A 23,286-nucleotide genomic window follows, 5' to 3' on the forward strand; every position below is an offset into this window, starting at 1 on the left:
ACTAAACCCGGCACTTTGAAACTTGATGGGTTTAGAATAGTCTAGAATATAAAAGGATGCATCCTTGTATATCCAAAAATGGTTTTGTTCCTGTTGTTGACAACTTCTTCCCAAGGTCTGATGATACGCTTAGGAAGAGCAAGTTGAACTTCTGCATGTTCATTTGAAACTGCTCCTGAAATGGGCACTTGATGTGAATCAACCTCAATGTCCATTGATTTGATCAATTTTTGGATGCTGATGGGAGTCAACTTCAGAGTAAAAAAGGGAGTTGTTCTAAACAAAAAATTAGTTCAGAATGATAACTCCTCTGTCATAACTCATCTATTATAGTTGTGACTCAAGCTGCAAAAATTCAATCTTTTCTTGTGCATTTTGCAAACATGTTCGAATGTTAGAGAGAAATGGAAATCAACAATGGAATGTATTAGGGTATTCAATAACTCTAATACATCACCAACTTTAGCCATTTTTCAAACAACAGAAGATTTACTTACAAGAAAAGAGTACTGAAGCAACTCTGCTTTTCATACGCTGGAGAGAAATGGAAATTAATAAGAGTGGCTTGGGCAAAATCCTTTACACTGTCAAAATTTGTGGGGATGGGACAATGTCTCTCGCCCTAGCTTCACACGTTCAAGTCTCCACACCAACATTGTTGCCCTAACACTTGATGTGAGCAGCCTAAACAACTGAATGGGTGGTAATAGTAACTCCAATGCTCTGCTTAGAATCCAGTGCACTAAATTTTTATTATGAGAACTTCAAAGCTTGCAATGTGTGTATTGATGATGTTCAACTTTTCCCATTCACATGATGCATATGTCAAACAATTTGTTAAGAGTTAAAACTTAGCAATTGATAAGAAGCATGGTTGTAAGTATTTTTGTCAGCGCAAATACAGTGACAGAAGATTCCACAACCATCAAATCACATATTTTTTTATGCCAAATTCTACCAAGCGTAAAAAGGATTGCATAAGGAAAACATGTGTTACTTGTGGATGCTCACTTGTATGAAGTATTTGAGGGCTCTCCGAGTGGCTTGTTAGTCTTTATTTTGTGGTAGTCGAGGCACACACTTTACTAATCCCGGTCAAGTGAACGCAATTCAGCATATGGTGTGAAGGGAATGCAATACCACACCTAGACTCACCACAACACCAGCTCAATCTACCAAATGTTAGATTTAGACACAAGCTAGACAAATTTGTTTTTTGACATCATCAACAACTCTGGCAATCAGGTCTCAAGCATGGCAGGCAAGGGTTCGGATGTTGTTGCAAGTTGTATGGGCAAGTATACCATATATATACACCATACTATATAGTATGCTCGTCATTACGCATGAGGATACATGTTTGGTATTCTTTATACGCACAAACCATTCCCCTCGATATTCTTGTACGCACACTCAAACTGGAGTTTTTAGGTATGAGTTAAGCTCACAATAGAAAAGAAAAGATTCCACTACAGAGGCCCATTCAATTTAGGGTTACAGCAGTAGGATTCTTCGGTGAATTCAATATCTGTAGGAATCCTAACAATAGATCAGGTTGAGAGCTTTGATATGCATTTGCAAAAGATCTAAGAGGGGAGAATAGATGCAACCTCCTTGCAGGGATAACCTTTCCCTTGGCGAATAAGAACTCGTACAAAATCATAAACCAATGGAGTTTGGATTGTTGTATCCTCAAGGGTTTTTTATTGTTGAAGGTGATTCAATTGATGAAATTGTTGAGTTAGGGGAAACGTTAACGTCAAGCTAACACTACAATCATTCTGCATGAATTCGCTCATTAACCAGAGAACGAATACATTGTTACCACAATGAAGGCATCCTGCAAAGGCAAGGAATCGACGGAGGGACAAGTTAAGAAATGAGCAAATGGAAGAGTTGTTACTGACAAGTCCGGACACACTAATAGAAGCTCCAACAAGGTTAACATACTATAGATTTCAGAATAAAGTTGGGATTTCATATGAAATCAACGTGAATTCGACAAAGGAAAATGGTTGATCTGAGAGAGAGAAACCTGACAAACAAGGAGACAGGTTTGGAATTGAAACGCCCAAAATCGCTAGACCACAAAACTAGTATTAGGTAAGGCCAAACACTGTGGCTCGGACTTCAGGGCAGGAATACGTCTACACTGATACCATGTTAAACTCACAAAAAATAATGGACAAAATTAAGATAAACTCGTGAGATGCTTATTATTGTTGCACCTAATCATAGGGATTGGGTGAACAACTGTAATTAGTGTAAATAAATAATAGAGGAAATGGAGAGTCATCGAGAGATGAACTGAACAGTCACTCCCTCTTGTATATAATAATGAACAACCTGAATGAATAATACGATTACATTTGAGGAGTTACCTCCTCGCCTGACATGGTATCAGAGCCAGCGCCATTTTTGGCTTCCCTCTCTGCTTTGTAACTCCCTTTTGCCTATTCTGGCCTATGTTCTACCTATTTTGCAAAACTAACACCTTTGTCATGCTCTAGAGGCCTAAATAGTGCACTATCATATGCGTTTCTCCCAGGCTCCTCCACTTTCATGCGCTGCTCTCCCATACCTCTCCCAGCTACATATTACGCTGATGAAAAAAAATATATAGTTTTGCTTTGAACTTCTTCTGGTTCACACTTTGATTGATGGAGCCCTCTCATGCAGCGGAGCGAGCCCTCTGGCATTGTGAGTAAGCAGTTACTATTTCTCTGTTGGGTGGAAGACATGTTTTTGTGCAACCGTTGCTTTGGTCAATTTTGGATTAGTTTGATAATACTTCCCTTAGGCAATGGTCATGATTTTATGGGTGTGGTGCCCTCGACTCTTCTGATTCTCAAGGCTGTAACTTCTTAAGCGTCCTTTTACATAGTTTATGGAATAGTCTTATTTTATGGGTATTGTTGTAATGTTGCTTAAGGGGCTCTAGGATTCTACATAAGCGCTCCATAAACACTGCTCCAGGCTTTGGTTACACTGGCTCCTAAACGTTGGCAGCTCCACGTTGTTCCACATATATTACATGCGCTGCTCCCTCATGTATGTAAACGTTGGCTCCTAAACGCTGGCAGCTCCACGTTGTTCCACATATATAACATGCTGTCTCCATATTTATAAGCGTTGTTTTCATGTTGTCTCCATATATAACATGCTGTTCCACATATATAACATGTTGTCTCCATATTTATAAGCGTTGTTTTCATGTTGTCTCCATATTTATAAGCGTTGTTTTCATGTTGTCTCCATATATAATGTTGTCTCCCCATATATAACGTTGGTATATATACAACGTTGTTTGGCTTCCACGCTATCCACCTCCCCCAAAATAATACCTCTGTTTTTAATATATCAGAGTGCAATTTTTAACCACCAGAAGTGCATTTTTTATATATTGGCAACAGGGTACATTTTTAAAAAAATGCATTCATTGATATCTATTGTGGGAGTGGTTCTCACCGAGAAGGAGAACTATCCAGAATGGTTGCGGAAAATCAAACACACTCTCATTTTTAATGAGTTGTGGAAAGGAGTGTGTTTTGGAAACGGAGACAAAGAGCCAGAACAGCCTACCTCAAACAAGGAATTCGCCATTTGGGAAAATAAGAACAACAAGGCTTATGCATTGATTGCAACATCAGTAAATGAAGAGGTGAGTCGCCATATTTCGTCATTTTCAAATGCTTTCGAAGCCTTACAAAAACTGAAGGAACTCTATGACTCACACTCTGCACTTGAAGTTGTTCAACTCATGATTAAATTGTTCACCCTTGAATTACAAAATGATGATCCTCTTGCTCTTGCATCAGAAGTAAAATCTATTATGCATGATATCAAAGTCACTAATGTTGAACTAGACATTCCTCTGATAGCTTTTCTCAAGGCACTTTATCCCACTTATTCAAATTATCTTGAATCATTGCAAGCAAATGGAAACCTCAAAGATATTACCTTTGACTCCCTTGTGAAAAAATTTGTTGAAAGAGAGAAAGCTTTTGGGAAGAAGACAGCTCCTCAGTCTTCTGAAGAGGTTGTGTGCCTTGCACATAGAGAGAAGAATCTTGCTCAAGATTCTTCCAGAGGAAGAGGTGGTCGAAGACAAAGAGGAAGAAATTTCAAAGGCAGGGGGGGCAGACACTCTCAAGGAGAAAAGTCAGATTTGCATTGCATATGCTGCAAAAGAGATGGATCACATGATGCATCCACATGCAAGTTGCCTTGGGACAAAATTGAGCATGAAAGAAACCAACCCAAAGGTAAAACTAATGACAGAGAAAGGTAAAGCACCTGAATCCACTCACTATGTTGTGGCACACTGTAATATTGGAGTAAATGAAGACTTCTTTAATGCTTCGCTTGCTTCTTGGAAAAACGATTAGTTGCTTGATTCAGGAGCAACTTGCCACATGGCTTTTAGAAAATATTTTTCTGAAGAATTTACTGACAATGTTGATGGAGCAGTATACTTTGCAGACAAATCAAAACTCAAGCCATCAGGGCTTGGTACAATTAGGGTTAAATTGCCTGGTCTTCCATACTTTCTTCTGCATCATGTTTTATATCTCCCACAGCTGAGGAGAAACTTGTTGTCCTTGGTCCACATCCGCCAGCAAGGACACTCCATTCATATGTTTGATGGCAAGCTTGAGGTGAGAAAAGCATCAGACCACTCACTTGTCATGACGAGGATAAAAGAAGAAAGGCTTCTCAAGCTGCAGGGTACCTCTGCTCGTGCACAAAATTTCTCATACAATTCTCATTATGAAGAAGGTACATTTCCATCAAGTTTATTATGGCATGCTAGATTTGGACACTTGAACTATGACAGCCTCCGCTTGTTGAAGAAAAATGGTGTTACTAGTTTGCCTACAATTCCTAGGAAACTTAAGCAATGTGATGCCTGCATTCTAGGAAAGCATAGCAAACAGTTTTTTCATGATTCACATTCTAGAGCACATAGAAAACTTGAACTCATTCATTCAGATTTATGTGGTCCAATGCTTGTTCCTTTTGCAAATGGAAATAAACATATGATGACATTTATTGATAACTACACCAGAATGTGTTGGGTTTATTTATTGAAGAACAAATCTGATGCTTTTCAAACATTCAAGAACTTTCATACATGGATTGAAAATGATGCACAATCTCATATTGGCTCTATTCGCATTGATAATGGAAAAGAATACACTTCAACTGAATTTGAAAACTATCTTGCCAAAATGGGATCAAACATCAAACAATTGTGCCTTATAATCCCCAACAGAACGGAGTCGCTGAAAGAATGAATAGGACAATCTTAAATATGGTGCGTTCCATGATGTTTTTCAAAAATGTAAAATTGATGTTTTGCGTTGATGCAGTTCTATGTGTTGTATATGTAAAGAATAGATGTCCATCTAATGCTATTAGAAACAAGACTCCTTATGAAATGTGGTATGGGCACATTCCTTCGATAAAGCATCTCAGGGTCTTTGGTTCCACATGTTATGCCTTGATACCAAAGGTACATAGAAACAAACTTGGTGCAAGAAGTCGTAAGTGTATCTTCCTGGGGTATGCAAACACCTCTAAAGCATATCATCTCTATGATGAAGTCAATAAAAAGTTTGTTGTATCTAGAGATGTAATCTTTCTTGAATCATCCAAAATTGACAATGTTGTTGAGCAGCAACTTGATCGCTTGGATAGATTCGCAAATGCAAAATCATTTCAAGAATTTGATAATCAGATTCCACATCTTGAAGGGGGGATTCCTATACTAGATCAACCTGTGGAATCTTCTTCTGAAGCACTCTCTCCCCCGCATGAAACTCCAACAACGGATGATACTTTGAGTGATGTGATTGACAGAATTGGGAGACTCAATCTTGATTCAGTCCCAACTCAATCAACGGAGCAGCCTAGACCATCTCAAAAAGGTCCCCCAAAGTGGTTGACAAAGACACTTGAAAGTGTTCATCTTGATGAGGTTGGAAAGACAGGAACTAGAAATTCAACCCAGCAAAATGGAGGTGATGTAGATGACTCTGATTCCCCTGTTGACATGGATGATTCTTATGATTGTGAATTGAATTAGTCTATAGATTTTGAACCAACTTCCTTCAAAGAAGTTGCTTCTCATGATGAATGGAAAGAAGCAATGCAAAAGGAGTATGATGCCTTGATAAAGAATGGCACTTGGAAGCTGGTTGATCCTCCATTGGGAACCAAACCAATTGGTTGCAAGTGGGTCTACAAGAACAAGTATAAAGCTGATGGCTCACTTGACAAGCACAAAGCCAGGGTTGTGGCAAAAGGTTTTGCACAGAAGGAAGGGGTCGATTATGAGGAGACTTTTCCACCACAACAAAATGGGCTACCATCCAGACACTCTTTGCCCTAGCAGCTTAGAACGGTTGGAAAGTCCATCAAATGGATGTAAAAATTGCTTTCTTAAATGGAAATCTAAAAGAGAATGTTTTTATGTCCCAACCTGAAGGATTTGTTGTAAAAGGACATGAACATAAAGTATGCAAACTTGTGAAATCCTTGTATGGCCTCAAACAAGCACCGCGAGCCTGGTATGAAAAACTAACTGAGCATCTTCTGAAACTGAATTTCAAACATTATGATCTTGGTGATGCAACTTTGTTTGTCAAGAAGGTTGGCAAAACAATTGTATAACTTGTGGTATATGTAGATGATCTTTTGATGACAGGGAACAATGAGAGTTACATTGCATCCATAGAAAAGGAATTGAGGAAAGGTTTTGAAATGACTGATTTGGGCTATGTTCATTACTATCTTGGTATTGAAGTAACTCAACATCCGAAGTCCATATTCCTTTCTCAAAAGAAGTACATTGGAGATCTGTTGAACAGGTTTGGCATGACTGAATGCAATCCTCTGACTACTCCAATGGAACAAAACTTTAAGCTCACATCCATTGAAGGAAAAGAATTTGAGGATGCAACAAAGTATAGACAGCTTGTAGGAAGTCTCAACTACCTAACTACTACCAAACCAGAAATTTCGTTTGCTATTGGAATCCTCTCCAGGTTTATGCAAAAGCCTTGTGAGGGACATTGGTCTGTTGCAAAAAGAGTTCTAAAGTACTTGAAAGGAACTCAAGACTTTGGAATCAAGTATACACAAGTGGGCGACTTCAGCTTGATTGGATACTCTGATTCAAACTTCGATGGAGACAAAGAAACTGGGGTATCTACTTCGGGTTATGCTATGAGTCTTGGATCAGGAGCTATCTCCTAGAGATCACACAAACAATCAGTTCCAGCAGATTCCACAACAGAGGCAGAATATGTGGCAGCAGCTGAGGCAACAAAAGAAATTGTGTGGCTCAGGAAAATTCTAGAAGATTTGCAGGTAAAACAAGTACAATCAACTCCACTCATGATTGACAATACCTCGGCAATAAAGTTGGCCAAGAACCCAAAGTTCCATGATCGAACGAAGCACATCAATACAAAATATCCTTTGATTCGGCATCATGTTGAGGCCAAAACAATCCATCTTCGCCATTGTTCCACTAATGAGCAGATTGCAGACATCTTCACCAAAGTGCTTGGAAGAAAAAAGCTTGAAAGATTTAGAACGATGCTTGGACTCACCAACATCCCTTCAGATTAAGGGGGGGAATGTTGACACTTAATCATAGGGATTAGGTGAACAACTGTAATTAGTGTAAATAAATAATGGAGGAAATGGAGAGTCATCGAGAGATGAACTGAACAGTCACTCTCTCTTGTATATAACAATGAACAACCTGAATGAATAATACGATTACATTTGAGGAGTTACCTCCTGGGCTGACAATTATTCAAAAAGATGTACATATTAATTTGTGTTTTCTAAACCCTTGGTTTCATATTTCAAAAGGTCGTTTGGAATCTGATGATTGTTCACATTCCACACCATAACCCTTGGCGGATTAGGTTTCCAACACACATGATTCGTGTAGCAGGTCAAGAGGGCAACAAGTCCGGAGAGTTGATCCAAGGAATTTTGGTGAGTTGTACAAGCTAAATAGGTGCCCATTAAAAATCAAAGTTTTTGTTGTAGCTTGCGTTTATTTTCTATCGGCCATTTTCCCTATAAGTAGCCCTTGTATGCTTTGATATTATTTAAATCAAAAGTATATTTGAAGGACAAAAATATTTTGTGTGCATGTGCGAAATTAGTTTCATTTGCTTCCACAGTAAAAAGAATTACCAATTAAAAATGCCAGTGTGTGCATTTTATTATATGAGTTGTATTAAATTTCAGTAGCAAGGAAATCACAATGAAATAATTTGTCAAGTTCTGAGGTTAGGAGAATTTAACATGTATCACAACTAACACTCTGGGAGGGAGGTCGATTTTAAGTTAGCACGGTAGTTTGCACATGGAGCACACTTCAAAGGGAGAGAGGGAGGCCATGCTAGTCAAGTTGACTAGCAAAGGATCTAGTAGTTTGCAGTAGATCTATTAGATCTACAAGGAGATCCTAGCAAATCTACAAATAGTAGCAAAATTCTTATGGGTGTTTGAAGTAATAAGCACAAAGCAATTTTTGTTTAGATCTAGAAATGGCAACAGCAAGTCTAAGGTTTGAAGAAAAGCTAGATGGAGCTTTAAACTCTGTGCCCTAGAAGGCAACAGTCATCTTGCTTTTCAAGGAAAATGACCTTTCAGAGATTGTTGACAAGGTAATTCCTACACCGATAGATCTGCAACAATTAGCAGCTCATGAGAATGACATCAAAGCCCAACAAGTAATCATGGATGCAATGAAGGATCATTTGATCCCTCGCTTGTCTAAGAAGCAGTCGACCATAGAAATGTTCAAGGCTTTAGTGAATTTATTCTAGAGTGATAACATGAACAGGAAGATGATTTTTAGGAACAAGCTCAAATCCGTACATATGTCAAAATCTGATAATGTTCCCAGCTACCTCATGAAGATCACACAAATACGTGATCAACTTGCAGCGATTGGGGAGAAGGTAGATCATGTAGAACTAGTTAATTGGCAATAAATGGTTTCTCAAAGCCTTGGGAATCATTTGCCAGCAGTATTTGCACTCAAGAGAACCTTCCAAATTTTGAGAGCCTTGGGGTGACTACAAACAGGAAGAGGCTCGGGAGGAGCCCAAAGCTAACAGGGAAGAAGGTGGAGATGAGAACCTCCCTTGTCAGACAAGCAAGAAAAGGCAAAGGAAAGGGTTCTAGCGAGAAGGGTGACGGTGAGGAGTCAACCCCACAAATGAGGACAAAGAAAAACTCGAGCAAGATCAAGTGTTTCATATGCCACAAAAATGGACATAACAACAGGTAGAAGCATCGGCAAAAACTCAATTAGATAAGTTTGTTGCAAAGTTTGAAAAGAGTTTCTCGCAAGTCTCTGGCATTTCCACCAACACTATCACTAAGAGCGCATAGTACTCGAGCGTTGGTGCATCTCGTCACATGATCGAAGCACAGGAGCTGTTTAGCAATATAACAAAGAAAGATTCGAGAATTCATGTTGAGCTTGGTGATGATGCAAAGTATGCAATGAAGTGGTAGGGAACAATCTTCTTCCAACTTGAGTTAGGTTGTTCATTAAAGCTCGAGGCATGTTATATGTACCAAGATTGAGGAAGAATTTTCTCTTAGTCTCAGTTATTGAGGATAAGGGTTTCGTCACCATGTTTCAAAAAGGGCAAGTACTCATTCATCTAGAGGGATCTAGCCCTAACACAAAAGTGGTCAATGGGGATAAAGAGGGTAAGCTATACAAGTTGGATTGTAACCCAGTTCAAGCCTTGGTACATGACAATGACAACTTATGTGAGTTAAGGCACATGATGATGGGACACTACACTACAAGGTGTTGTCGCGTCTAAAGGAGATTGTCACTGGTCTCTCAGATTTCAGTATTGAGCATCAGGGTGTGTGTAGAGGGTGTGCACTTCGCAAGAATACGAAGGCTACTTTTCCAAGTAGCAAGAGTAGGTCCAAGGGTATCTTCAATCTCATTCATTCAGATGTGAGTGGGCCAATGTCAGTCACATCAGTCCAAGGAGAACCACAGTCCGCACTACATGACATTCATTGATGATTACTCTAGGAAGAGTGGATCTACTTCACGAAGACCAAGGATGAGGTCTTTAGTCAATTTCAAGAGTTCAAGGCTCTTATGAAAAGCAAACAGAAAGAATATCAAGGTCTCAAGGTTAGAAAATGGGGGTAAAAAGACTTCCAATGACTTCAAGGATTTCTACAAGAAGGCAAGGGTCAAGAGGGAATTCACAGTCTCCTACAACCCACAACAAATTTGGGTGGCAGAGAGAAATAATCAGTCCATCATCAAAGTTGCCAAGGCTATGATTCATGACTAGGATCTACCTATGTTTCTTTGGGAAAAGGCATGCAATACAGCAGTTTATATTCAGAGCAAGAGTTCTCACAAGCTATTGGCGGACAACATTCCAAAGGAAGCATTCACTGGGGTGAAGCAAGAGATAGAACATTTGAGGATCTTTGGTTGTCCAATATACATTCATGTGCCTGTGGACAAGAGGTCAAAGCTAGGGCCTTCAGGAGAGAAGCACATATTTGTGGGAAACAACAAGACTTCAAAGGCTTACAGAATCTTCATTCCAATGCAGAGGAAGACAGCTGTGAGTAGATATGTGAAGTTCACGGAGAACTTGGCATCTAGGAATTCTCATCAACCACTACCAGTGACAGAGGATGAGAAGTAGGAGGCTACAAATGATGAACAGTGTTGAGTAGCTTCCAGTTCAGGGAGCCAAACTTCAGCTGTGGAGGACAAGTCAATAGCCCCTTCCAACTCTGCCAAGAGATGCAAGTGGATCACACAGACATTGAAGGGATACTAAAGAGCATGTTCAGGCTACTACGAGCACATTCAGTGAGAGAAGGCCTCCAGAGAATTTTCCAAACTACATTGCATTAATGAGTAGCATCATTGAAGAGGCAACAGAACAGCAGGTTTGGAGGAATGCCATGGTGTAGGATGATGTGTGGAACATTGTGCCAAGACCAAAGGGGAAGACAGTTGCAGGTCAGCATCTTATGATTGCACACAAAACTTATGAAAAACTTATGATATTTGCCCTCAATCATAAGTTTTGATAGTTTTGACAGTGGAAATGTACAGGCGTTGCACAAGGTTCGTGCAACAGATTGAGAGGTCAGCAAGTCTGGAGGGTTGATCCAAGACATTCTGGTTGGCCATATAGGCTCTACAGGTGCCCAATAAAAATCAGAATTTTTGTTGTAACTTGTAGCTTGCATTTATTTTCTGCGGGCCATTTCCTAGCAAGGGAGACCTCATATTCTTTGATCTTATTTTAATGAGAAGCAGATTTGAAAGGTAGAAATAATTTGTGTGCATGTGTGAAATTGGTTTCATTTGCTTCTACTATAATTTTTATTTACCAGTTAGAAATACAAGAGTGTGCATTCATTCTGTGAGTTGTATTTAATTTCAACAATAAGGAAATCACAAGGAAATAATTTGTCAAGTTCTAGGGTTAGGAAAATTTAACAATTATCGCAATAATTTCAAAATTATTGCTCTATTTTTGTCAATATTACCTTACGACCAAATTATTGGTCATTTACCCTCATTTTTTTAAATTGAGTTAAGGGATTGGATTTTAAGGATACTGTGACAATTTTCCATCAAACAAAGACGAGAAAATATATTGTTTCCATCTACCATGATTCATTTGGTGCTATTTTGGTTATAGGCACCCTTACTTTCTATGTACATGAGAAACATTGTGTATTTGTGTATAAGGGTTTAAACATATCGATGCACGTGAATATAAATGGTTTTTTTTTCAAAATTTGAATATTTTATGTATTTTCTGATTGACTAGTCTTTTGATCCAATGTTTTCCAGTTTTGGTTCAATCAAGCTTTTAGGGTTGACCAATCCAGTTCTAATAACATTTTTTTTGTAAGTAGTTGTAATAACATGTTGAAAATGCTATGACCATTTTCCATCAAGCAAACAAAGGGCAAACTGCTGTTTTCATTGACATGATTCACCTCATGAAATATATTTAATCTTTTTTGATATAATTTTGTATCATACTATCAAAACTTATGATTGAGGATAAATATCATATTTCATTATTGATACATGTTGTACCATTTGATATCATATATATCAGTTTTCTTTTCATATTTATGTATCAATGTGTTTGTTTAATGTTGATGTTGCTTTAGAAGCATAAAAAATTGAGAAAATTATTATTTTTGTATTTTTTTAAGCTTCCCAATAATTTTCGATATTTTCATTGATATTGCCCATAATTTAAATTTCACACCGCCAGCAACAAATTCCCAATAAGGATAAAAGTAACAATACGAGGAATGCCTCACCTACACTTTGCCAAACCTCAATATGGAAGAAATGATGCATAAGGTTGATGTTCTTGCTATCCAATTCACCTGTGAGTTTCTTCTTGCATCATATTATGAGATTTTATGAACTCCCTGTCAAGACTAAGTCAACTACATAGAACACTCAGGTAAGTAGACCAGATTTATCAAACAGAGAATACAGGGCCAAGCCACAGGGCCAGGACGCAGGACCAAAGTTGGCCGCAGCAATTTGTCTACAATTCGGTTTTTCTTAGGCTACTTAGGGTAACAGCGGGTACCCCTTTTTCATCTGTCTGAGATTAAGGGAACTGTGAAGACCAATGTGCAACAATACAGGTAGTGGATTTGCAGCAATAGAATCCTCCAGACAGAACGAATAATATTCAAGGCAGCAGATCAATTCATCAGCCTATCGGTCAGCATATTCGGTGGAAGGATCTGTAGCAGCAAGGGCCCTCTTAGTCTATATGTTGGGCAGTGAATAATTAGACTTCACTCTGGCTGTGGGTACCCTCAGAAAAAGGCAGCTAGATCCTGTTGTCTAGGTCTGGAAATCATCTTCAGGGTAGTCAGACTCCTGGCATTAAGCTAGAGTAGCACAGTAGGTATTAGATTTATAAAGCTGAATTTGATTTAATAAGCATAGATACAGTGTATCTGGGTTTCTAAAGTGCTGACCGTGCAAATCAGCACTGTATTGCTGAATTATTGACTGGATACATTCATTGTTGTTGGGCAGTCAGCCCTAAGTTGTGCTTTGACTGAAGTATCATATTGCTGTGGAAAACCTCACATTTATGCATATATTATATGGTAGTTGAAGTTCCCTATATTCATGCATATCTACTGTTTATGAAATTGTACTACTGTAGAGATCTATTGAAGAAACCCTAGCCAGAACAGAAGACCCTAAGGGTAAAATTACCCTAGGACATTACACCTCCATGTAAGCATCCAAGCTACCCATGTTGTCTAAAGGCTCAACGCTCTTTTCATGAGTGCCAAATGCTCATCCTCCAATGCAGGGCATTCTCCAAGCAAGCAACTTCCTCTGTGTGGCGTGTTCGTAGAATGCCACCCAGCTATCTGAAGGCCTCCAACGTCCTAAGCAATAATGTCATGCAAACATCCAAGTAAGCTCAAGCAACCATTGAGTAAAACATCTCCAATCTGCATATCCATCATGAACTATCCAGGGGCTAATCATATACCATGTACCCCAAATCTCATGAAGCAACCCAAACACGGTGTGAACACTTTTAGAGTAATATTGAAAACTCGCAATAAAATGCCACATACTCCATGCTCCACAAGGAAATTCTTGAGACACGGTAAAAATGAAGCATAAACCTTTAAGGAAATAAACAACTCTGATCAATTAAATGCCAACATGCAAATAAGGTTTAGTATGGACACTGAGCACAGACCCACATGTCTAATAAAATTACATTAGCTATTTCCAGGCAGATTAAATGACAATAACAAAATATAAAATCTTTAACTGGGCCATTGAATGCTTTAGGCAAAGCTAAAAAAGAACATGTTTTAATTCAATTATGATTAACACTGTATAATCGCCTGACAGAATCCTGTCCAAGGAGAGCGACAACTTGAGTGAATCTATCAACTAATGAGCAGTACAAGGGCAAGCACACGACCTCTACACGCATTCAAACTTTTTCAGAAAATCAGGCCATATTGATATAGTATATACTGACCAGACAATGCCCTCTTCCTGCTTAAATCTTCTCTTACTAGCTCAGGATTATAAAGCAATGGTCTACGACAGGGAAAAATAAGTGTTGCGCATGATCAGCAAGTGGCACTGGCCAGCATGTTGTCATGAGGTTACTAACGATGGAAGTCATTGATGCACAAACAAGATAAAACACCAGCAATGTGACAGCTGAATGAAGGGCGAGATAGAAAGGCTTGCAACAACAAATAACAAACAATTTTGCATGTTGATGACTTATTTACGCAAGCTGCTAGTTCTTGGGTATATTTACTTTATGCGTTTTTTTTAGCGTAAGTAAAAAAATGTTTGATTAGTTAGTTTCGTTTAAACAAATCAGCTGTATCTCCAGATTAGTTGGAGGACCGAGTAATTACAAATTACTTTTTCAACAGACCCGCCGCTGCCTGACTCATAAACAATCATTTGACAAGATAATCCAATCCTCATTTTATATGCACCACCTGAGTGAAATCTTAAGCAGAAGAACTATTATGAATGAAAGTGCATAAGCAGCTGGTGCAGACCTCCAAACCAGTGTTCAAAATTGAACACAGCACAGCCCTTCAAAGGGCCTCTAGCACGTCAGAGAAGTGCTACGGTAAAATTACCTGTCAAAAGAAATTTAAATTTTGATTTTTACAAGTTTTTTTAAAAATTTGAATAATATTATAAAATGTCGTGTGAAGGGTTGCTGGACATTTTTGGAAATTCAAGGATATTTATTATCCTGGAAGAAGATTTTTCCCATTTCAAAATGGGTAAATTATGGCTATTAAAGATAAAACTAGATGAACGGCCATGGGAGCACCAGGCCGCCAACAATGGCGTCTTGCAATGGGAGGGAGTGAGAAATGCACAAACCCGTAACAACATGAAGGCCATGAATGATGGTGACCTATGCTTTTTCTACTACAACATGAAGGCCATGAATGTTGGTGAAGGACGTGTCTTTATTTGAAAAGCATGTAACCCTCGCACAAATCAAGTAGCATAAGGAGCTTAAGGACTTTGTCATGATAAAGCAGCCTCATCTCTCTGTTGTCCCAGTCACCAACAAGATATGGGCACAAGATATGGGCACGTTTATGCCAGCTAGAAGGATGTGATGACATCATAAGTTGAGCACTAGTTGTTTTCATATTTTTGGAATTTTGTGCACTCTCTCTTACCAATTTCAGTTTTGGTTTTTCAATGTGGTGTACTGATTTCCACCTACTCAATGGTTTGTATGCTATATTATGGTTACAGATAGCCATTGTGGTGTTCTCTCTCATGTATCTATTATCTCTCCACTTTAGAGGCTGGAAGTTGGAACTGGAAGCCTGGACCCCCGGGGGCTGGCCCCAGGCCCTAGTTGCAAGTCATAACGCCGCTCTCCCATGGTTTGCTAAAGAAGAAGTTCGTGTAATCCTTTCATCAATTCTTTCCTGCATCACCTTCTCATGCTTCTTCTTCTAGAGAAGGCATCTCTTCCAACAACCTTCCAACGATGTTCCATGTTAGGATACAAAACTCCTACAAAGACTCTGGATCTCGATTTGGATACAATAATACACTATATATTTCATCTTTTGAAATTCGTCAACAAGGTAAGGCGAATCCTAATTTTTCATATCTATTTTCTTTGAATATTTTTTTCAAATTAAAAAAATCATTTACATATGAAAGATTGATCCACTTCTTTTTCCTATTTTATTTTCAAAATTCAACTATTATTTATTTTTTTCACTATCAATGTTAGTATAAATTTACATGTCAGAGTTTCAAGGACATAGTTCTTCCATGCCTAGGGTTTTATAAGGCTTCTGAACCACACCTAGGAGTTTCCAAGGTGTCTGAAGTGACCCAAAACCTTGAAAATTTCAGAACCTGTTTATAATTATGTTCTTTTCTTAGAATTACTTACTCCACCAGATTCTGGTCACAATGAAATTCTCTAGACTGTTTTGGATAATCCATATGATATGCCACCTTTGTATACGATAAAGATTATCCAAAACTACCCATCTACAGATTTTGCTATCAAATTCGTGCCAAAATTTAAATGCTTGGTACATGTTGAAATGCAGAGATCCAAAGACATAGTTACTTTACACCGCAAGGGTTTTCAAGACCTCTAAAACCCTCTATAACCTTGAAATATCCAGAAGCGACCCAGATCTATATCTTCTGTGAAATTTTTACTTCATCAGATCTCGGTGACAATGAGATTTTCTGAGATGTATTGGATGACCCATATTATTTATATGCCACCTTTGTGATGAATAAAAAATACCCAAAACTATCTATGCAGAAATTGAGATCCCAGGTGTAGGTTTATGGGTCAAAGTTTAAAAAGCATAGTTCTTCCACACCCCAATTGATTTTCAAGGATTTTGAGGCCTTTGAAGTGACCCCAAACCTTCAAAAATATTGAAATGGCATAGATCTATACAACCTTCTATAAAAAAACATACTATGTCAAAATCCAGCCACAATGAAATTTTCTAAGCTGTTATGGACAACCAACATAAGATACCCTCCACCTCTTGGTGTCCTAGTTTTGACTAAGAGACTATGTTGGATTTTTTTTTGTCATGGTCTTCATTTTAATTTCAATTCACCCCTTGGTTTTTCACTAAGAGACTATGCTGGATATTTTTTTTCTCTGGTCTTCATTTTAATTTCAATCCACCCTGAATAAAACCTTTGACCATAATTCTATTATGTGAAAAAACATAGGCGTATTGTTAATTTTGTTATTCGATGAAACTGAATGTATTTCTAGTTTAGGATGGAATAAACTTTGCTTCCCCGATTAACTTTTAAAATTTTTTGATAACATTGTGAAATTATTAATACGAAATATAAGTTATTCCCCTGTTTACGCCTTTTCACTGAAAGATATCATTCCTGATCACTGATATATTGTTAATTTGTGTTATCAGATGAAATTGAATATATTTTCATTTTTTGTGAGAAAAAATCATCACAACAAACCGTAGATTGAACAATATTAGCCTAGAAGCTCATCAGGGTTATTGAAATTAAAAGAGTTATTGTAGGAGGGAACAAACTTTGTTTCTGCATCAAAAAAATTTAATCAAATTAAAAGTGAATTAAATTTTAAATTTTCTAATAGCATTGTGAAAATTTTCATATGAAATATAATTTTTTTAAGGTGTTTGGAAGAAAGATATATTTCCAAATCAGTGTTCTAATTCAGTAAAGACGATCAATTAGAATCCTTGAATGAAATAGGGCATGCACACTAGGTGACTATAGGGCTTCTTGTGGCTCCAAACATTTTGCAAAGATTCCAAATGAATGGATTAGTGGAATATTTTCAGCATCCTACTGGACAATCTGGATTAAGGAAAATGATGGAAAATAAAATTAGAGAAGCCATCTAGTTGATAGTGGAAGCTTCTCTAATGTTTTAACTTTTTCCCTCAAATTGAATCTTCTAAATTTACAAGGTGAATACAAAACACTAATCTAGACTAAAACAATTTGTATGGATTGTTTAAAATTATAAGGGGAAGCATTATAAACATGGCTGAAAATTATGATAACAAATTTAAAAACATAAAATTTGGGTTTTATTTTTGTTTTTCATACTTCTAAACTATTTAAACAAATTTATAATCTTTTTTTTAATGGTGTTTAAACTAGAACCATGTTTCCCCTCATCACTTATCGTTACAAAATCATAATGACAATTCTTTGATTTGTTTTAGGATTAGCTATTATGAAATTTTCCATATATACAAGATGAACGTTAATGTCATTGGTAATTTTCAACTCCAATAAGCAAAGACAAATTGGATAAATTTGGAAGTGTACACGCAGATGAATATATTATTATATATTATGAAATGAATTATTATTAATTTTATTTGAAATAAAGTTATTAGTATTCATTTATTATTAATAAAATCACTAATAATTATAATATATTATGTAATAAATTCTTATTAATTTTATTTGAAATGAGTTTATTATTATTTATTTATTATAAAGAAAATCACTAATAGTTATAGTTTTTATTATTGTTGAAACCATTGGAATTGAGGAGTCATTGAAAGAAGTTATTAATCTTTTGGAATGGGAAAGTGAAAAAATATGTGTGCCAATTATCTTACATAATTCTTGCGCAATGAGTGAAACTATAATTCTAAATGTTTCCCTTTCATGAATTAACATAGAAGGATGTAAATATTCCATGCTTGGGGTTTTGGAGAATAAAGATTGTACTCCAAAGATAATGGAGCTGTATAAATTCATATTAACAGCCTATTCCAAATATCTAAAATTATAAAAATGGAGAGCTAGAGTTGGGCATCACATTATAAAAAGTGCATGCCTTCATTTACATTGATAATGTTTTTTTTTTGCCAAGATGAGTTACAACATCTTTTACCAAAAGATGTGAAAATAAAAAAAATAAAGTAAAATTGCTTCTTCTTGCTCGTGACATAGACGTCAGCCAACATTTATTAACATTGATAATGTTTTGTTCCAAGATGAAGTTGAACGTCTTCTGTAAGAAGATATGAAAACAGTGAACACTAAGAGCTTGCTTCTTAGTGCTCGTGACACAGATGTATGTAGAGAGTGCAAAATGTAAATAGATGTATATGAAATAAAAGACATCCTCTTTTAAATAAGGAAATGAACGATGGGACATATGACAAAGTGGACCAAATAAATTCCACTTCTGTAAGAAGATATGAAAACACTAAGAGCTTGCTTCTTAGTGCTCGTGACACAGATGCATGTAGAGAGTGCAAAATGTAAAAGATGTATATGAAATAAAAGACATCCTCTTTTAAATAAGGAAATGAACGATGGGACACATGACAAAGTGGACCAAATAAATTCCAGCAAATAGCAACAGCCCTAGAGAGATATGTTGTGGAGTTTCAAAACTCATTTGGTGGTGTTTAAAACACTTGGCAGAGAATCATAAGTTGCGAAGAGGACAAGAAAACGCTTACTTTCAAGTGATGGAAGAGAACAAGGTCAACTTATTATACATCTATGTTGTGACATATGTATTTTTCCCTGGCAGATATTTACTTTCAGGTGATGGAAGAGAACAAGATTAACCTATTATACATCTAACTTTTAACATATGTATTTTTCCCTGGCAGATCTTATGGGATTTCCTTTTTTGTCATACATGATGGAAGTCATTGTCTGATGGAAGCTTAGTATTTAGGTGTGATCTTCATACAAAGGTATTCATTTATACATAGGACTCGTGTTTACATGCTACTACTATCACATGGAGAAGGAAAGTAAGATTATGTAATAAAGAGGGAAAGTCAGATTATGTTCTAATATTTTTTCAAATCATAGGGAGACATATTGCTTATCGAATTAGATGGATAGAGATCACTATTTTATGAGTAACCTAATCTTAGGGAATGAGGTTAATAATAAGCATTGTTCATTTTGCACGAGGACCACCTCCATGGATTATTTAATTATTAATCATTAATTATATCTAATACTTTTTAGAACAAATGACCGCATATTGGTCCTTTTTAACTCTAGAACTAGCCTCTTCTACAAAGGTCAAAATTGCATCTGTGACAAAAGAGAAACACTGAATAGTCAAATTTCTACTTCATTCCATAATATAAACCTGCTAAATACAAAAATGAAGATATTCATTACCATCAAATATGTTAGATGGGATAAAGCCAGCTTCCTAACCTTGGCGCCTCACCGCCTCTTCTACTTAGATGCCCTAGACTTGGCACTGGTTACAGAGACATCAAACTCTGGTAGTTCCCCTGTTGGATGAGATCAATTTTTTGAAAATCCCAAATAGGCAATAACCTTGAAGAGACCAGCTGTGTACGAAAGGGGCTAGTTCAAGATGCGATTTAAATAGACATGGGCAGTGAAACACGAGGCCCTACCACTCTTTAAATTTTTAAGATTTTTTTAAATTTAAAAAGGCACTATTTCATTTTGGTATTTCATTTTTATGAAGGGTTTATTTAATATACAGACGTACAATTTTTTTATAATCTTTTATCTTCAAAAAATTATATAAATATATACCCTTCCAAAATAAATTAAGATCGACCCTTCAAATTTGAATACTGCTCCAAACCACCGTGAGGATCAAAGTCATTAGGATGCCAGTTTTATAAAATTATAAATATATATCTAAAAGCCAATGGGCTTGGTTCACTGGCGAGATAGATAATGGAGCGTTGAGCTGTCCAGAAGGGTTTCAATCTCGTTGTAGTCAGTCCCCACCCGTATTGAATGTTTTTCAAAGGGATGAGGTAATGGCACGTCCTGGGCAATTTTAGTTGAATAGTACAAAAACAAAAAAAACAGAAAAAAAACTGCACATTTAATTCTTTCTTTAAGAATTGTCAGAATTTGAGCGATATGCACCATGCAGAATACCTGCCCGGAACCTTGCAAGTGTGCACCCACTGCCTGTGACATCATAGTTCCGGGAAGAAAGTCTGCCCGGTGCATATCAAATTGGGAATCCCAAATTCAATCCACAATCAATCAAATTCATGGGATAATAAATCAAACGCGGTCTTAATCTCCCCCAATCGACATGAATAATGATAACATTAATGCCCGTAAAATACGAAGTACACCATTGATATCATGGTAGGTTAACAGATACTGAAGGTACATATATATTTAATGTAGAAACTTCGGGGAAATTACCCTACCTCTGCCTGTGTATCGAGAAGATCGAAACGATTTACAGGAGGAGAAGAGCGAGCAGGCTCACTAGAATCATTTGAATCGGCGTCGTCCTCGTCATTTGATTGAAATTGAGAAGATACCGTCAGTTTTTCCTGCTCCCTAAGTGCCTTTCTGAGCATGCGGCCAGACATTTTGGCTCCCCTGCTTTGTTTTACCCCGGATTTCTGCAATTTTGATGTCTAACCCCAGACTCTGTGGCAGGAGTTATCAGCGACCTATTACTATGAAACAAGGACAGCCCTTTGTCCCCTTATTCGGGTTAATCGTTATTATCCTATATATTTGACCACGTAAGTGTTTTCTTAATAATATGTAACATCAGGCTTTTTACCCTTGCGGAAACTTTCTCCTCAAATTCCCTAAAATTTTGATTATGATTTAAATTTTTAATAATTAAGATGGTTTTAAAATGGAAAATTTTTATAAATGTAAAGTTTTATGGCTAAAATTTTTATTAACTATTGAAATTATTTTGGTAAAAATCACGTAAGAATTTTTAGTGTCTATTTATTAATTTTTTATATAAGATATTCCTTATTTATATTATAATTAGAGATCTTGTTGTATTAATTGTCAAGTTATGATGGTAACTAATACATTTCATTAAGATAAGTGTAGTTATATACAAACATGATGGTGACCCTTGGGATTCACTCAAATTCTTGTTGGCCTTCTAGTGATTCTGGTGATTCTCTATGGTTGTGAACTATGAATGAGCAGTGCATCCGACATACAGTGGAGACAATTTGAGAAAATTCAGAAGCGTTTGATTACAAAAAAAAATCAAGATTAAAAGTGCAGTTTTTTATGTTATCTTGTTAAGTGAAACAGGGACTGCTCCTATTGAAGCAATTGCTATGGTGCGAGTCATAAGGTATTTAAAAAAAATTGAGCAAATGGAAAAGGGTAGATGGCCTAAGGTTGTCTTTAATGACAGATTGTGCAAGAGAAAAAATCATTGGATGCAACAAAATAACAAATGGTTTAGTAAATGGGATATTTGCTTGAACGCGTGTCCCATAAATAGCAAAGAGATAAAAGCTTTTGTTATGGAAAAGTTCCACAAGTGTACTTGGGATAAGGAGCTAGGAAGAAAGAAAAAGTACTATATTGAAGTGTTTAATCCCACTCATAGTCATCAACCAAAAGCATACATAGAGGCCAATATCTCTTGGAGAGCCAAAATTCTTATTGCTTAGTTAAGGACTAATTCTCATCAACTTCCTCTTGAAACAGGGCGCTGGAAAAGGCCAAAAGAAGTGTGGGAGGAAAGAGTATGCATTTTTTGTTCTTCTGGAAAAGTGGAAACAGAAAAACATTTCATTTTAGAATGTGAGGCCTTCAAAGACAACAGAGAAAATTATGCAAATATGCTAGCAGCTAGCTCTTGGGATAATATATTTAGCGAGGGGTTTGTCGAGAAGCTGGGAGCATTTATTTTGCAGCTTCATAGAAAAGGGTCGAATACATCAAGCAAATGAAGAAGCAGTATGTTCCATAGGCTATCTTTAGCCTCGCGGACGTTAAAATAATTTTTTTGTTTCTATTATAGGGTCTTTTCCTATTCTAATTTTCTATTTACATGTTTACAATATTTTTCCTAGTCCTAGGGATTAAGTGTCCAACATTCTCCACCTTCATCTAAAGGGATGTTTGTAAGTCCAAGCATCATTCTAAATCTTACAAACTTTTCTTTTCCAAGCACTTTGGTGAAGATGTCTGCAATTTGCTCATTTGTGGAATAATTTAATAAGTGAATAGTCATGGCCTCTACATGATGTCAAATCAAATGATACTTTACATTTATATGTTTGGTTTGACCATGGAATTTTGGGTTCCTAGCCAATTTAATTATGGAAGTACTGTCAATTAGAAGAGGAATAGAGTGCACTTGTTTCTCCTGCAAATCTTCAAGAATTTTCTTGAGCCACACAATCTCTTTGGTTGCTACTACAGTTGCCACATATTCTGCCTCTATTGTGGAATCTGCTAAAACTAATTGTTTGCATGTTCTCTAAGGGACGGCTCATATTCCAAGACTCATAACATAACCTAAAGTAGATACTCCATTTTCCTTATCTCCATCAAAGTTTGAATCAGAATATCCAATCAAGTTGAAGTCATCCACCTGTGTATATTTGAGTCCAAAGTTTTGAGTTCCTTTCAAGTACTTTAAAACTCTTTTTGTAGCAAACCAATGTCCTTCACAAGGCTTTTGCATAAACCTAGAAAGGATTCCAACAGCAAATGAAATATTTGGTTTGGTAGTGGTGAGGTAGATAAGACTTCCTACAAGTTGTCTATACTTAGTTGCATCCTCAAATTCATTTCCTTCTTTAGATGTGAGCTTTAAATTTTGTTCCATTGGAGTGGACAAAGGATTGCATTCAGCCATGCTAAATTTGTTCAATAATTCTCCA

General features: G+C 36.8%; 1 protein-coding gene across 1 annotated transcript in view; it reads right to left on the bottom strand.

The window, feature by feature from the left end:
- LOC149153363 (transcription factor-like protein) overlaps positions 1 to 21,135 on the bottom strand; it is a 34,199-nt gene extending 13,064 nt beyond the window's left edge. The window contains 1 exon segment of the mRNA XM_089439150.1: positions 20,830 to 21,135. Coding sequence (XP_089295276.1) covers positions 20,830 to 20,997 — 168 coding nt within the window. The 5' untranslated portion in view covers positions 20,998 to 21,135.
- Positions 21,136 to 23,286: the final 2,151 nt, after the last annotated feature.

The sequence above is a fragment of the Pinus tabuliformis genome, chromosome 9 (genome assembly GCF_031772625.1).
Source record: "Pinus tabuliformis cultivar Carrire ecotype Pingquan chromosome 9, CPIR1, whole genome shotgun sequence".
NCBI classification, from domain to species: Eukaryota; Viridiplantae; Streptophyta; class Pinopsida; order Pinales; family Pinaceae; genus Pinus; species Pinus tabuliformis.